Here is an 18,361-nt window from a genome sequence, read left to right on the forward strand (position 1 = left end):
GAGTTTCAATCAGAAACCCGATAATGGCATCTCTTTACGGTGGAGCAACCACGCCAGATTGTGCTGCTCTTATGGAAAATCTAAACATTTTTTTGCTAACTTTGAGGGACTTGCCTGTTTCTCGTATAAATTATTCTATCAAGGTGCTGGTGAAATACGTAGTAGTTGATGCAGTCCTGAGGGCGCCCCTTATTAATCAAATTCAGTTTAATGGTTACTACGGCTGCACCCATTGTTTTATCAAAGGACAACAGGCGCGATCCAAAAACACTGATTTATCCGTACACTATAAAGCTGGACCCTTTACGTACGTCAGAAACTCGAAAAAGGGCTCCCAACTTTCGTCCGAAGCATATCAAACAAATTTGTGGTCTAAGAGATGAATCGGCTATCGAAAATTTGGTCCCCTTGCATTCCTGGACTCCAAAAAGAAAACGTTAATATTGCTGGATCCCTGTTAGACTTGTTTCGTGAAGTATTACTTTTTTTCTACGGAGAAACCTGCCAAACGCTCAACATGCACTCTTTGAGCCATCTATGCACGCAAGTGAATTCATGTGGCTCACTGTCATCTCTTTCCTACATGCCTTTTGAGTCTGCCAATTATCGTTTGAGAAGAGCAATAAGTACAAATTCCAGGAAAGCCACAATGTTGGCCGTGAGACGACATTAAAGGCGCTTCTTCAACAAAATCCCCTGGGAACCTGTTGCAAGTGTTTCTATTAGAAGACTAACTCTGAAAAATGAAAAAGAAATTGCCGTCAAAAAGGGGGGTCATTCGATGTACTCCTCACAGCTCGGACTTTTTCTTGGAACTCAAATAACTTTTATTGCCACAATGACATGCAACTGGCTGACCACTGGATCTTGTGTCCATGTTTTATTATATAAGGATAATGGAGTGGATAATTTAGGTCAGCTCCATGCAATCCACGTTGACGTACCGCAAAGGTCGGCGTCCGTGCAGATAAAGCGTCTCAAAATAGCGTCGACGTTGGAAGACAAAATGTTGGAACTCTTGGACGGAAAAGAACCACAAAGTGTCGAGGAAGCAGGTGTTTATATTAAACTAGAAGATAGTTTGGAGGTGGTAGGATATACAACAGTCTTAAGTCAAAGAACAAAGAAAATTTGAAGAAAAAAATTAACTTGAGAAATTAGGAAAATTTAGTCTACTTTCGGTGTAGTACAAGTACGCATACAAACGAAAATCGTTGTTTCATGCAACGAAAACAAGTTATCCGAACGCAAAATAATAGCCCAGGCTTAAAGACCTCCTAAACATCTCTATTATTGACTAAGAAATGGACTGAAGACAAAAAATTGTGTATAAAATCTATTTTTTTCGTCAAATTGCACAGAGACAAATTTTAAGAGGATGAACCGTACAGACATGATACTTTAATGATACTGTGGTGCCAGGGTACCTATCTCCAAATGGAGATAACAAACTGACAACCAAGTTTCCTAAAGGTAGTATTTATAAACACTGATAAACTATATGATATTATATATATACTCTTGTTAAGTGCAGTACTTGAAAATAGTGAAGCTATATTACTTTCGGTTTATCTGTATGTTACTGCATTCGCATTGCAGTATGTTATGAAAGTGTTAACGTTGATCTGACAGGTGTTTGTCTAGCACTATACATAGCGCAAATGCGCAACAATGCAAAAGTGCAGTTCTGCCTTTTCGTATGCTTGAAATAGTAATACTCGTTCCAAGTGAAATTAACGAATTCAACGTTACTGTGTTTTTTCACTCACCACATGGCGCAGTCAGTATTAAAATCTCCAATAGGAGTCCCGCTATTTTGGGAAACAGGAGCGAACCCAAAACAAGAGTGGGCACAATGGTTTTCGACATTCAAATTAGCCGTAATGGCAAAGGAGAACCTAAAGGTGGAAAAATTGCTGAGGACTAAACCAACCCCAGCTGATTTATTTTAACCGGCAATGCCAAGTCTGGAGGACCCAAGACCAAACGAATCAGAAGAAGAATCGAGAAAAAGAGACATTAGAAACCAAAGAAGAAAAATTGACTGGGAAAATGAGTGTAAAACCATAGAATTTAGAGGACCATATGTGGACAGATATCCGTGGGACGAAGCTGACGCCAAAATCAAGAGTTTACTATACCTATCAATTGGACAAGAAGGAAAACGACAATATCACGAAAACAATCCACACACGAAAATAGACACATGTAGCACATACGAATTTGCACACGAACTAGCAGTCACATTCACGAAACCCAGAAACACAACATACGACAGATTCCAAATAATAAACGCACGACAAGAGCCACACGAATCCCTAGAAACATTTTACAGCAGACTCAGAGAACTAGGAGCAAAAGCAGCATTTGGAGCAGTAGAACAAGACCTAGTAAAAGACTTCATCGGCAAAATGAACAACACAGCCATTCAAATGGAACTCCTCTCGGAGATGAGAACAACCGCACAAGCACTCAACTACGCACTGGCAAGAGAACGTGGACAACAAAATCAAAAAGAAATATTGAGAGGAAACAACTCCAATTGGAACACAACAGTAGCACACTTATCAGCACGCAAAACAAAACAAAACTAGCATTACTACCCACACCACAAAACACAAAACAATACCCACAATGCTGGAGATGTGGAGGTTCATTCACACCCAATGACAACAACAACTGTCCAGCAAAAATATCACAATGCAACATCTGTAAAAAACCAGTAAACTTCGCGAAAATGTGTCGATCACAACTACCTCCACTTCCAAAGAACAGAGGACAATACCAACAACGACAAAACCAACAAACAAGGAATGTCAAGAATATCAACGAAGAAGAGGAAGAAACAATAGCACCACCACTAGAAAAAGAAGAGGATCAAGAATCAATCGACCCAGAACAAACAATGTATATAACAGAACTCAAGGAAGATTGGAAAAAGATCAATCTGATAGAGAATTCAAAGAAACAAAAAATTTCGAACTAAACAACATGACTCCAAATGGAGAAATCATAATTCAAACAACTCTAAACAAGAATAACGAGCTGAACTGGCTAGCTGATACAGGATCCTCACGGAGTTTCATTGACATCAACACAGCAAATGAATTGATCCAAAACAACAAAAACATGAGTCTAGAATCATACAAAGGACAGATGAAATTCAAATGTTTCAATAACCAAGACATCCCCATTATAGGATAAATCCAAATGGAACTACACTCAGGATCTTGGACAGCCAAGAACTGCAACATATTGGTGGTAAAACACAGATCACAAGACCTCATGGGCAGAGATGTGCTATCAAAACTTGGACTAACACTAACGCAACAGCAAACAGAAGGTAAGAAAGTTTTCAATATCAACAAAAATATAATCGAACAGAATATAAAGAAATGGATTTTTAAAAAATATCCACATCTCTATACAAGATTAGGTAGAAGCAAAAATCACATTGCGAAATCCATCATGAAAAAAAAACGCCAACACAACACAAAGGACGAAGAGTACCATTACATCTAGTGGAAAAAGTAGAACACGAATTAAAAAAATTAATAGAAGATAAACAAATCATCCGTCTGGAGAAATGCTCAGACGACCTTTTCATAAGCCCAGTGGTAATAACAGTCCAAAACGACAAGTCGATAAAAATAGCACTAGACTCAAAACAACTAAATAAAGCAATACACAAAAACAAATATCAAATGCAAAGCATTGATCATCTCACAGACTCTCTCGCAATGCAAATAGCATCAAACAAAAACAAGGAGGGTCCATGGTGGTTCAGTAAGATTGATTTAAAATACGCTTACAGCCAAATACCACTCGACAATAGTATTGCCAAACATTGCAACTTCAATATACTTGGAGGTAAAGCAACCGGAACTTACAGATTCATCAACGGATTCTACGGCCTAACCGAAATGCCGGCAACCTTTCAAAAAACCATAGATAAATCCTTAGAAGGATGCAAAAATTACTTCGCATTTCTAGATGACATTCTCATTGCAACAAAAGGAAAAGTAAAAGAACACGAAGAAACACTAGATATAATCCTAGATAGGTTAAACAAAGAAGGTTAGGCAATTAGCCTACAAAAATGTGAATTCGCCAAACAAAAAATTGAATGGCTCGGATTCAAAATAACTCCACAAGGAGTAACACCGATGATCACAAAAACAGGAGCACTACAAAAATTAGACACACCGAAAACGCTTAAACAACTCAGATCGTTCATGGGTAGCATTCACGATCTAAATAAATTCATCCCAAACCTAGCTGAAATTTCAGAACCACTACGTCCACTGTTAAAAAAGGAAAACGTATTGGCTTCGAACAAATTAAAATGGGAAGACAAACATACAAAAACTTTCGAAAACATCGAATCGCAGATAGCAAAAATAGTAGAAGACAAACACTTCGATGTCGATAAGGAAACACGAGTTAAATGCGATGCGAGCAAATTAGGTTTAGGCGCAACATTAGAACAAAAAACGGAAAACATATGGCACACAATCGCATTCGCAAGCCGATTTTTAAATACAGTCGAGCAAAGATATAGTACGAATGAATTAGAATTACTAGCAGTAGTCTGGTCATTGGAACATTTTAAACACTATCTTCAAGGTTCGGAGTTCACACTCCAAACGGATCATCAAGCATTATTAACAGCATTAAAAGAAAACAGAGGAAACAAAACCTACCAAAGTAGGTTAACACGCTGGGTTGACTATTACCATTTAACTTCAACATAGAACACATACCAGGCAAACAGATGGGATTTGCAGATTATTTTAGCCGCAATCCAAATGGAATTGCAATCCAACCGTCCGAAGAAGACACACATTTCGTAATAAACCAAATAAACGACTTCAAATTCACACTAATTAAGAACACATTACGTAACAACACATAATAGACTTAACAACAATGACGTCACGAATCGTTCTCTGCACAAGCAAACAACAACACACGCTTTTTGCCATTCTAGCCCTAGAAAACAGTCCCTAAATTTAACACACAACTTAAACACACAAATTCTCCATACGGACAAAATTAATTCAATTAAACTACAGCCTAATTCAAATAATTCGTTATACAAACCCCTTAAAATTTTTACACAAATCTCTACAAATTATCAATCTACAAATCAATTTACAAACGTTATAACTAGAAATAGATCACAAGTAGATACATTCAATAGACCAGTCGTTAGAAGACACAGAGCGCCGAACAAGAAGAGGACAATCCCGCAAAACATGGAAAACCAAACAACAAGACCACCCCTAGTAACAATAAGTACCCAAACGGAGGACAGTGATAACATCGGAAGAGGGCGCGAACCAATCCAACCCGAAGTCCATCCACAAATATTCCCCCTCAGCAGTAACAGTGAAAGAATGCCAGACTAGCGAAAACATTTATCCCGTGTATTCGGAGAAGAATTCATGGCGGAGGCAACGAAACAAGATCGCACGCTCACACCAATCATCAAAATGATAAAAGACAAGGACTGGGAAGCACTAAGAAAATTGAACAAGTATTTTTATTCGTTACGAAAGGACCTCGCCGTCACAAACTCCGGCTGTATGCTTTATGATAATAAACTGGTTATACCAAGGAACCTAACACAATTCGTAATGTCGATCTTAAAACCTTTACTGTCGAAACAAAACTTAGGAAAACTCCCCACGCTGGAAGAACCAAATGAAGAACTCCAAATGGATTTTGCAGGCCCCATCCCCTTTAGAAACCATGTAGATAACTCTTACATTCTTGTAACAGTTGACAGATACTCTAGATTTCCGACCGCACAAGTATACAAAAATTGCGACACATCAACCGCAATAGAATATTTAGAGGAATACTGTAAATTCCACGGCATACCCCGCTCACTAAGGTGAGGTCAAGCACAAGCATTTAAATCAAGAGACTTCAACGTACACTGTAAGGACAACAACATAAAACTAATCTTAGCTCCAGCTGGAGATCACAGAGCAACCGGCATGGTCGAACGCTTAATTCAAACTATAAAACGAAAACTAGGTGTAATGGCTATGGATCCGCTCTGGTCATCAGAAGATATAACAACAATTGTATCAAATATAATTCAAAACATCAGACTCATTCCAAATAGAATAACAAAAATAACATCGTTCGAAGCACATTGTGGCAGAAAACCAAACACCGCACTATCAAACATAGTCACAAAACCAACCAAACACAACTTGTCATATAAAAACATAAAAAAATTCGCTTCAGATCGCAAACTACTCAAAGAACCAGTCTTGTCACCTGCAACCATATGGGACATGGAGCAGGATTCGGAACCCGAATTGAACATCCAATATAGGGAAGAAGCAAAGAAAGAAGCAAAATCTGGAAACAACATCCCCTCCGAAAGCGACGACTCCGAGAATGCGCCGCTGCTTAGCCCCACGCGCACCCCGGGTAAGATTACACCATCAAAACTTGAGATCACATTCGGAGATAAAACATCAACACTAATATATGGTAGAAAACAAATAGCACGAAAAACTATAGCACGCAAAGCATCAGAACCACGCGGAACATTAAAATCACAATGGAACATAATCGAAAACGGCACAATCACAAACTACTCACCACACACAATCACACTTAACACCGATAACAGAAAAAATACAGTTATTAGAAAAAACGACCTAGCAATAGTGACACAACCACTTACCTCACAACAAAGACAACTATCACCACCAAAAAGATTAATACATATGGTAGCATGCAAATCACTAAGAGAATACAATAATAACAAAGAAAAGATAAAAACAATTCTGTTTAGAAGAAAAGAGACAAATGAAACAAAGGCAACAACAAATGACCCAAGGACCAAGTTTTTCAGCAACCAATACTCCAGGCGGAGAAAACAACTTGTATAGTCACGAACAAATGGTATCCATCGCCAAGAAAAATCAAAAAGCACAACAGCAGAAACGAAGAAACAACCAAAGACGGGAAGCAACGGTGAAGAAACAACAACCAAGAAAACAACACGAGAAACAACAACTATCACCACGTAGAAACAGAAAACACACTATGCCTCAAAAAGACACATCAGAAAAACGCCGGAAAACGAAAGGGTAAACAAAACCCAAACGACACATTCCCTGCAAAATCCCGTGCAGCAGCACTCCAACAATCAAAGATCCACATGGAGAAGCAACAAAACAGATCTTTCATAAAGATAGACGAAAAGGAATTGCTAAAGTCACCAACTGTCGAAGTCATTACACTTTTCTGATTCAACACAGCAGCCCCATAAAGGTATTCACGTCAGACAATAAATACGACTTCATGGTGACGTCGCCAAACAGCCCCGAAATACCCCCAAAATTTGTGTCAACGATATCGACACCAAAGATGGATAAAGCAGTCCAAAAGATACACAAACTGAAATCAACACCAACATTAAGTAGTTCACCAATACTGAACATAGCAATTCCAGATGGAATTACAACGCAGGAGAATCGAGAACAATGCGGATGGAAAGAGACTGAAAAAGCAAATGAGTTAGCGTCAACATCTAATGCCAGAACACAAAACGAAAACGAACAAACAAGGTCTAACGAATATAAGGAAGCAGAAAACTATCGTAATGAAGAACATTACATAGCAGAAACATCCCCGCGGAAGAGCTCGATTTCGGACATCAAGCCCGAGGATTTTTATGAGGAAGAATTACACAAGTGAAATTGCTCGCGGTGGCTGGGGGAGTGTGGTACCAGGGTACCTATCTCCAAATGGAGATAACAAACTGACAACCAAGTTTCCTAAAAGTAGTATTTATAAACACTGATAAACTATATGATATTACATATGTACTCTTAATAAAGTGTAGTACTTGAATATAGTGAAGCTATATTACTTTCGGTTTATCTGTATGTTACTGAATTCGCATCGCAGTATGTTATGAAAGTGTTAACGTTGATCTGACAGGTATCTGTCTAGCACTATACATAGCGCAAATGCGCAACAATGCAAAAGTGCAGTTCTGCCTTTTCGTATGCTTGAAATAGTAATACTCGTTCCAAGTGGAATTGACGAATTCATCGTTACTGTGTTTTTTCACTCACCACAGATACAATTGCCAATAAATTCAATAAAACAATATATAGGAAAAATAGTCGCAAGACACAAAATAGGTAAAATAATTTTAAAAAAACCTTCAAATTAATCACCAAAAAGAAACAACATACAGACCGAAAAAACAAAAGTCCAAAATCAAAACTAAAACCGCAATAATATTTGTGGAAGGAAAATATCAGTCAAAACGGCATTTCAAGCAAAATGTCAGTGCCGCACCGCACCAAGAGAAACGCTAAAATCATGTTTTAACCACTGATATAAGCAGAGCTGCCTAAAAAATGGTCTGACGAAAATGATACTGATACATGCTAGAAGGCGGTTAATAAGGACAGAAACAAAATCACATGATAAAACTAAATACTAGTACTTGATTTCCGAAATTTAAAATTCAATTAGAACAAAAAATGAAGCACAAGAACAATACATTTTTTTATTTAGCATCAAAATCTATAGCTATTGTTCTCTGTAGATCAAAATGTAGAAACATAATTCAAAGATTGCAAACAATAAAATATTTTCCGACAAAGTTGTCAAAATTTTGCAGAATCTCAAGGCTGAACGCCACAAAACAAGTCAATCAATAGTGAAGGAAGAGATCCCAGACAGTGCATAAAAAGACCTTGTCTAGTAATTAAATCCACTAAAACAAAACTCACACGAAAACAAAGTCCAAATCGGGCAAGCAGGTGAACAGTTCTATAAAACAAAAATGAAGAGGCCTTATAAATAGTCATTCAATTCATAAGATCTCCACGGTAAATTGTCATACGTACTGATTTTCGAATAATTTGAACATCCGCTTCAAGATCCAAAATTGAAGAAATTAACTTAGAAAAGCTTAAAATAATTTTTTAAAAAAAGAAAAATGTGCTCATTTAGAACTTAAAATGCACTACTAGACACTCAAAAACACTGATATCAATTTCAGAGATTTTCGAATTCATAAAGCTGCAATTAAACATAAACTGACTTAATTCGGAAAAATTGTTCTCAAATGACAGGCGGGCCAATATAATTCAGGGGTAGGGCCTAGAAACAATTTTTATGAGCGCGAACACTACAGACTAAGGTCGGATACAAACCCTGACCAAATGAGTCCCATTCTGTCAACCCAACAGAGGCATTAACCCTTCGGCTATCCAGACCTTGCCATCGTCACTCTAACTATTGGTTTTTTTTGAATAGTGAGAGCTATTGAAATCACTGGAAGAACCAAATGAAGAACTCCAAATGGATTTTGCAGGCCCCATCCCCTTTAGAAACCATGTAGATAACTCTTACATTCTTGTAACAGTTGACAGATACTCTAGATTTCCGACCGCACAAGTATACAAAATTGCGACACATCAACCGCAATAGAATATTTAGAGGAATACTGTAAATTCCACGGCATACCCCGCTCACTAAGGTGCGGTCAAGCACAAGCATTTAAATCAAGAGACTTCAACGTACACTGTAAGGACAACAACATAAAACTAATCTTAGCTCCAGCTGGAGATCACAGAGCAACCGGCATGGTCGAACGCTTAATTCAAACTATAAAACGAAAACTAGGTGTAATGGCTATAGATCCGCTCTGGTCATCAGAAGATATAACAACAATTGTATCAAATATAATTCAAAACATCAGACTCATTCCAAATAGAATAACAAAAATAACATCGTTCGAAGCACATTGTGGCAGAAAACCAAACACCGCACTATCAAACATAGTCACAAAACCAACCAAACACAACTTGTCATATAAAAACATAAAAAAATTCGCTTCAGATCGCAAACTACTCAAAGAACCAGTCTTGTCACCTGCAACCATATGGGACATGGAGCAGGATTCGGAACCCGAATTGAACATCCAATATAGGGAAGAAGCAAAGAAAGAAGCAAAATCTGGAAACAACATCCCCTCCGAAAGCGACGACTCCGAGAATGCGCCGCTGCTTAGCCCCACGCGCACCCCGGGTAAGATTACACCATCAAAACTTGAGATCACATTCGGAGATAAAACATCAACACTAATATATGGTAGAAAACAAATAGCACGAAAAACTATAGCACGCAAAGCATCAGAACCACGCGGAACATTAAAATCACAATGGAACATAATCGAAAACGGCACAATCACAAACTACTCACCACACACAATCACACTTAACACCGATAACAGAAAAAATACAGTTATTAGAAAAAACGACCTAGCAATAGTGACACAACCACTTACCTCACAACAAAGACAACTATCACCACCAAAAAGATTAATACATATGGTAGCATGAAATCACTAAGAGAATACAATAATAACAAAGAAAAGATAAAAACAATTCTGTTTAGAAGAAAAGAGACAAATGAAACAAAGGCAACAACAAATGACCCAAGGACCAAGTTTTTCAGCAACCAATACTCCAGGCGGAGAAAACAACTTGTATAGTCACGAACAAATGGTATCCATCGCCAAGAAAAATCAAAAAGCACAACAGCAAAAACGAAGAAACAACCAAAGACGGGAAGCAACGGTGAAGAAACAACAACCAAGAAAACAACACGAGAAACAACAACTATCACCACGTAGAAACAGAAAACACACTATGCCTCAAAAAGACACATCAGAAAAACGCCGGAAAACGAAAGGGTAAACAAAACCCAAACGACACATTCCCTGCAAAATCCCGTGCAGCAGCACTCCAACAATCAAAGATCCACATGGAGAAGCAACAAAACAGATCTTTCATAAAGATAGACGAAAAGGAATTGCTAAAGTCACCAAATGTCGAAGTCATTACACTTTTCTGATTCAACACAGAGCAGCCCCATAAAGGTATTCACGTCAGACAATAAAAACGACTTCATGGTGACGTCGCCAAACAGCCCCGAAATACCCCCAAAATTTGTGTCAACGATATCGACACCAAAGATGGATAAAGCAGTCCAAAAGATACACAAACTGAAATCAACACCAACATTAAGTAGTTCACCAATACTGAACATAGCAATTCCAGATGGAATTACAACGCAGGAGAATCGAGAACAATGCGGATGGAAAGAGACTGAAAAAGCAAATGAGTTAGCGTCAACATCTAATGCCAAAACACAAAACGAAAACGAACAAACAAGGTCTAACGAATATAAGGAAGCAGAAAACTATCGTAATGAAGAACATTACATAGCAGAAACGTCCCCGCGGAAGAGCTCGATTTCGGACATCAAGCCCGAGGATTTTTATGAGGAAGAATTACACAAGTGAAATTCCTCGCGGTGGCTGGGGGAGTGTGGTACCAGGGTACCTATCTCCAAATGGAGATAACAAACTGACAACCAAGTTTCCTAAAAGTAGTATTTATAAACACTGATAAACTATATGATATTACATATGTACTCTTAATAAAGTGTAGTACTTGAATATAGTGAAGCTATATTACTTTCGGTTTATCTGTATGTTACTGAATTCGCATCGCAGTATGTTATGAAAGTGTTAACGTTGATCTGACAGGTATCTCTCTAGCACTATACATAGCGCAAATGCGCAACAATGCAAAAGTGCAGTTCTGCCTTTTCGTATGCTTGAAATAGTAATACTCGTTCCAAGTGGAATTGACGAATTCATCGTTACTGTGTTTTTTCACTCACCACAGATACAATTGCCAATAAATTCAATAAAACAATATATAGGAAAAATAGTCGCAAGACACAAAATAGGTAAAATAATTTTAAAAAAACCTTCAAATTAATCACCAAAAAGAAACAACATACAGACCGAAAAAACAAAAGTCCAAAATCAAAACTAAAACCGCAATAATATTTGTGGAAGGAAAATATCAGTCAAAACGGCATTTCAAGCAAAATGTCAGTGCCGCACCGCACCAAGAGAAACGCTAAAATCATGTTTTAACCACTGATGTAAGCAGAGCTGCCTAAAAATTGGTCCGACGAAAATGATACTGATACATGCTAGAAGGCGGTTAATAAGGACAGAAACAAAATCACATGATAAAACTAAACACTAGTACTTGATTTCCGAAATTTAAAAATCAATTAGAACAAAAAATGAAGCACAAGAACAATACATTTTTTTATTTAGCATCAAAATCTATAGCTATTGTTCTCTGTAGATCAAAATGTAGAAACATAATTCAAAGATTGCAAACAATAAAATATTTTCCGACAAAGTTGTCAAAATTTTGCAAAATCTCAAGGCTGAACGCCACAAAACAAGTCAATCAATAGTGAAGGAAGAGATCCCAGACAGTGCATAAAAAGACCTTGTCTAGTAATTAAATCCACTAAAACAAAACTCACACGAAAACAAAGTCCAAATCGGGCAAGCAGGTGAACAGTTCTATAAAACAAAAATGAAGAGGCCTTATAAATAGTCATTCAATTCATAAGATCTCCACGGTAAATTGTTATACGTACTGATTTTCGAATAATTTGAACATCCGCTTCAAGATCCAAAACTGAAGAAATTAACTTAGAAAAGCTTAAAATAATTTTTTTTAAAAAAATGTGCTCATTTAGAACTTAAAATGCACTACTAGACACTCAAAAACACTGATATCAATTTCAGAGATTTTCGAATTCATAAAGCTGCAATTAAACATAAACTGACTTAATTCGGAAAAATTGTTCTCAAATGACAGGCGGGCCAATATAATTCAGGGGTAGGGCCTAGAAACAATTTTTATGAGCGCGAACACTACAGACTAAGGTCGGATACAAACCCTGACCAAATGAGTCCCATTCTGTCAACCCAACAGAGGCATTAACCCTTCGGCTATCCAGACCTTGCCATCGTCACTCTAACTATTGGTTTTTTTTGAATAGTGAGAGCTATTGAAATCACTCAAAAATCAAAAAGAGCCTGAAAAAGTTGAAGATTATTTGAGATGAAAAGCGCAAAGGTCAAGCAACAAATTTGCAAAAAAAGATCCACGTGTTTATAATAATAATAGTTTCTTTCGAGAGCAAATAAAAATTATTTTTATAAAATAACTACAATATAAGCGGAAAAACTGGGCACATTGGACAAAAAACAACGGCCAAAATGGTTATCTAAACGCGGCATTCTATAAAAAACAGTTTTCATAGTCTAAAAGTCAATCACTGATCGAGGCGCATGATCAAAAAACTTCTCTCGCTCAGTAAAAAATTAGTTCAAACGCCAATTTTACTATTTCGCTTTAGGTCAAAACGCCTTCTGAACATTAATGCATAAATGGGTTCCTTTGACATTAAAATAATTAAAAAAAATCGCAAAGGGTTGCATGAGTCATTTCATTGAGTGAGGTTAGTCACGTATGATCAAAATCTAATCACGCAAATGAGCTAAAAACGTTAGCTAAAGGGAGCGAGAATTGAATTCACGCGCGCAAATGTCGTTAGTGAGAGGAAGAAGTCATTCAGAAAAATTGACTTTTTCAGCTTTGATGTGTGAAAAAGTGTACAAGGAAAAAGAGCGTCAGACGAAACAAAAACATAGCCGGAACAATTCCAGAAACAAATCAAAGTCATATTCTTCAAAGAACTGGCTTTTAAAATAGCTAAAATCCATGCAGATGCCTGATTGCCGAGAAAACAACAGTCTTAAGTTGTCTAAGTCAAAGAACAAAAATAATTGAAAAAATTAACTTGAGAAATTAGGAAAATTTAGTCTGCTTTCGGTGTAGTACAAGTACGCATACAAACGAAAATCGTTGTTTCATGCAACGAAAACAAGTTATCCGAACGCAAAATATTAGCCCAGGCTTAATGAGCTCAAACCTCTCTATTATTGACTAAGAAATGGGCTCAAGACAAAAAATTGTGTATAAAATCTTTTTTTTTTTCGTAAAATTGCAGAGACAATTTTTAGGAAAATAAAATTTTTATCCTTTAAATTAAATAGACCGTACAGGTATGATACTTTAATTCAATTACCAATAAATTCAATAAAACAATATACAGGAAAAATTATCGCAAGACACAAAATAGGTAAAATAATTAAAAACATTCAAATTAATCACCAAGAAACAACATATAGACAAAAACAAACGTCCAGAATCAAAACTAAAACCCAAAACAAAACTGAGGAAGGTAACTATCAGTCAAAATGTTTAAACGGCATTTCAAGCAAACTGTCAGTGCCGCACCACACTAAGAAAAAGGCTAAAATCATGTTTTAACCACTGATATAAGCCGAGCTGCCTAAAAATGGTCTCACGAAAATGATACTGATACATGCTAGAAGGCCTTAATAAGGACAGAAACAAAATCACATGATAAAATTAAATACTAGTACCTGATTTCTGAAATTTAAAAATCAATTAGAACAAAAAATGAAGCAGAAAAACAATACATTTACTTATTTAGCATCCAAATCTATAGCTATTCTTCTCTGTAGATTAAAATGGAGAAATATAATTCAAAGATTGCAAACAATAAAAAAATTTGCGACACAGTTGTCAAAATTTTTCAGAATCTCAAAGACTGAACGCCACAAAACTATTCAATCAATAGTGAAAGAAAAAAAAGATCCCAGACATTGCATAAAAAAGACCTTGTCTTTAAATCCACTGAAACAAAACACACGAAAACACAGTCAAAATCGGGCGAGCAGGTGTACAGTTGAGTAAAATAAAAAATGAAGAGGCCTTATAAAGAGTCATTCAATGCATAAAATTTCAAAGGTAAATTGCCCTATGTACTGATTTTCGAAAAATTTGAAAACATCCGCTTCAAGATCCAAAACTGAAGAAATTAACTTAGAAAAGCTTAAAAATTTAAAAAATAGGAAAAATGTGCTCATTTAGAACTTAAAATACATTACTAGACACTCAAAAACACTGTGGTATCAATTTCAGAGATTTTTGTATTAAAAAAGCTGCAATTAAACAAACTGACTGAAGTCGAAAAAATTGTTCTCAAATGACAGGCGGGCCAATATAATTCAAGGGTAGGGCCTAGAAACAATTTTTATGAGCGCGAACACTACAGACTAAGGTCGGGTTCGAACTCTGACCTAATGAGTCCCATTCTGTCAACCCGACAGAGGCAATAACCCGTCGGCCATCCGGACCTTGCAATCGTCACTCTAATTATTGATTTTTCTTGAATAGTGAGAGCTATTGAAATCACTCAAAATCAAAAAAAGCCTGAAAAAGTCAAAAAAAATTCTAGACGAAAAGCGCAAAAGGTCAAGCAAAAAACTTGCAAAAAAGATCCACAAGTTTATAATAATAGTTTCTCATTCGAGAGCGATTAAAAATTATTTTTACATAAAACTAAAATATAAGCGGAAAAACTGGGCCCATTGAAAAAACAACGGCTAAAAATGGTTATCTAAACGCGGCATTCCATAAAAAAAAGTCAAAGTCTTTAAGTCAATCACTGATCGGAGCGCATGATCAAAAACTTCTCTCGCTCAGTAAAAAATTAGTTCACTCGGCAATTTTACTCTTTCGCTTTAGGTCGAAACGCCTTCTGAACGAATAGTATTTCGGGTTAAAAAACAGTCGGAAGAATTCCGGAAACAATTCGAAGTCCTATCCACCAAAAGACCTGGCTTTTCAAATATCCATGGTCTCCATTCAGAACGCATCAATGCAGTGAAATAATATTAAGCAACAATATTAAGTAAAAAAACAATTGGCAAGACAACTAAACCTTAAAGTTTAGGAATGTGACTGAATTTCCATGTAGTACACATACAAAAGAATTACGTTGTTTCATGCAATGAAAACAAGTTATCCAAACTCAAAATATCAGCCCAGGCTTAATGAGCTCAAACATCTCTATTTTTGAAGAAAAAGAGTAAAAAATGAAAAAAGAGTAAAAAATGAGAAAAAATTTCAGGCATGAAGCTTCAATTCAAAACCAATAAATTCAATGGAAAGATTCAATGGGCTTAAAATCGCAAATAAGTTGAAAAATTTTCAAACTAATCGCCAAAAAGACAAGAAACAGGATATACAGCCAAAAATAAACCGTTCAAAATCGAAGCTAAAACCCCAATACTACTCGTAAAAGGTAATTATCATTCAATATATATAAACGGCATTTCAAGCAAATTCTCGGCGCTGCACTATGTCAAATGAAATTAATTGCAAACAAAAAAATCTAAGAAAAAGGCTAAAATCATTATTTTTAACAACTGATACAGCCGAGCTGATAAAAACTATAGGTCTCAGGAAAATGATAAATTGATACATGGTAGAAAGCGGAGAATAAGGACAGAAACAATAGCACATGAGAACAAAAAGACTTTTTCTTGATAGTTAAAGTTATCAATCAAATTAAAAAATATATGAAAAAAAAAAACGAATTTCGTTATTCAGCATAAAAATACACCTATTCTCCTGCACAGATTAAAATGTAAAAAATTAGTTCAAAGATCGGAAAAAAGTTATCAAAATTACACTTATGAAAAATACTAAACGCAAAAAAATCATTCGATTATCATTGAACGTAAATTAGGTTCCCTGAGTTTACATAAACACTTTTCCTGGGGATTAAATCCCAAAAAGCAAACAAAAAACAGAAAATTGGAAACTGCCAAAATCGTGCAAGCAAGTATAAAAAACAAAAATACTTCAAGTTATAAATAATAAAGATGCATTCAAGTCATAAAATGTCAAAATTAAATAGCCATATGCACAGATTGTTAAAAATCCGCTTTAAGATCCAAAAATGAAGCAATTAACTTAAACATAACCGACTAAACGTCGGAATTGCTCTCGAACGACTCGTGGGAGCCCTAAAGAATTGCAGCCTGCTTCAGTCAGGGGGGGGGAGGAGGGAGCTTAAATGGGACTAAAAAGTTCAATAGTGGGCTTCAAATAACCACATTAGAGGTTAACCTATACCAGCATTAAGATTTCAAAGTAAAAAATGCCACCAGTTTCGGCGCACTTTTTATTTGACTTTTAGTATTAAATTGCCGCCAATCCAGTTCAGCTGCTTGAAATTGTGATTGAGAGAGAATTTTAGATCACGCGAAACGCAAAAAGTCGTAAAAGGGCGTAAAAGTCACTCGAAAAGTCAAAATTGTCAAGCGAAAATTTTGCATAAAAAAGACAAACACGTTTACAATAACTGCTATTAACTTCGTTCAAGAGCAATTAAAAAAAGCCAAAAATGAAATTAAAAAGTGTGAAATATGTGCTATTTAAAACACATTTTCAGACTCATTTTCAGACACATTTTCAAAAAAAATTGTGGTATCAATTTCTGAAGTTCGCACATTAGTACAGCTTCTATTAAAAACAATTTCTACAAAAACTAATTTATAAACAAAATATTGGGCCATTTGGACAAACGGCTATGAACGGTTATCTATATGCGGAATTCTGTAAAAAAAAACACTTTTCAAAGTCGAAAAGTCATTCACTGATCTGAGCGCATGATCAACTCTCGCTCAGAAAAATTAGTTCACACGGCAATTTTACTTTTCGAGTCGTAAAAGCCTTGAGACAACCAATAATCCTCTCCAAGTCGTAAAAAACTAAGAGCACCGCAATATAGCTCCACTCAGCTTACAACTTCGCAGCTGTAAACATATGATGAGCCATTCACAGACAGAGATAAGTGAAGTGATACCTGTGTTATCGTGATTGACGAGGGTGATGATGGTTTTGAGAGCACCGGTTTCCGTGGCGAGCAGCAGCGGGTATATCTCGGGCTGTGTCGCTATTGCCCTCATCTCCACTATCTCGTCATGCAACTCCAACTCCGTCTGCATAAATCTAATCAGGAGCAAAAGCTCACATTTCATCATCACGTGCAATTATAGAGGTGAGCGGAGGTCATTTACCGATACCTTTTAGTGGGTGTTAAGAGCCAGAAAAAATTTATCGCAATTTTAACGTGAAGGTCATTATTTAGAAACAAATCAGGCAGATGGCAGAGAAAATAATATCGCTTCCTCCTCTTGAGCTCAAAGGGGGTTGAAAAAGGATAAGGAATAAAAACTATTCAAGGCGTTTTTACAGCATGTACCCAATAAGCTCAAAAGAACAAGCAGTTATACGAGTATTGTACTCTATTACCAATAATCACTACACCTAATAAACTTTATAAATGTACATCGGAAGAAGTTGATTCTAAGGTCAGATTTTTTCAACTAAGCGTTAAACTTCTGGCATTACTTTTCTGGGTTGTCGGGAAACTTAATTCTGGCCTCTTGGTTGCGACTGACTTTTTTCTGGAATGAGAGAATTGTCTTCTTCATTGAGGCGATATCCACAGACACCACTTGCTCTACTTCACCATC

The 18,361-nt window shown here is 36.4% G+C and overlaps 1 protein-coding gene across 1 annotated transcript in view; it reads right to left on the minus strand.

Annotated features, from left to right (window-relative positions):
- The window catches only part of LOC142341564 (beta-catenin-like protein 1), a 130,095-nt gene that overhangs the window by 97,028 nt on the left and 14,706 nt on the right, over positions 1-18,361 (minus strand). Inside the window, exons 3-4 of the mRNA XM_075392606.1 lie at positions 18,237-18,360; positions 17,689-17,834 (exon numbers count right to left, since the gene is read on the minus strand). Coding sequence (XP_075248721.1) covers positions 17,689-17,834; positions 18,237-18,360 — 270 coding nt within the window. The remainder of the gene's footprint in view (positions 1-17,688; positions 17,835-18,236; position 18,361) is intronic.

The sequence above is a fragment of the Convolutriloba macropyga genome, chromosome 1 (genome assembly GCF_964194025.1).
Source record: "Convolutriloba macropyga chromosome 1, txConMacr16.3, whole genome shotgun sequence".
Taxonomy (NCBI): Eukaryota; Metazoa; Xenacoelomorpha; order Acoela; family Convolutidae; genus Convolutriloba; species Convolutriloba macropyga.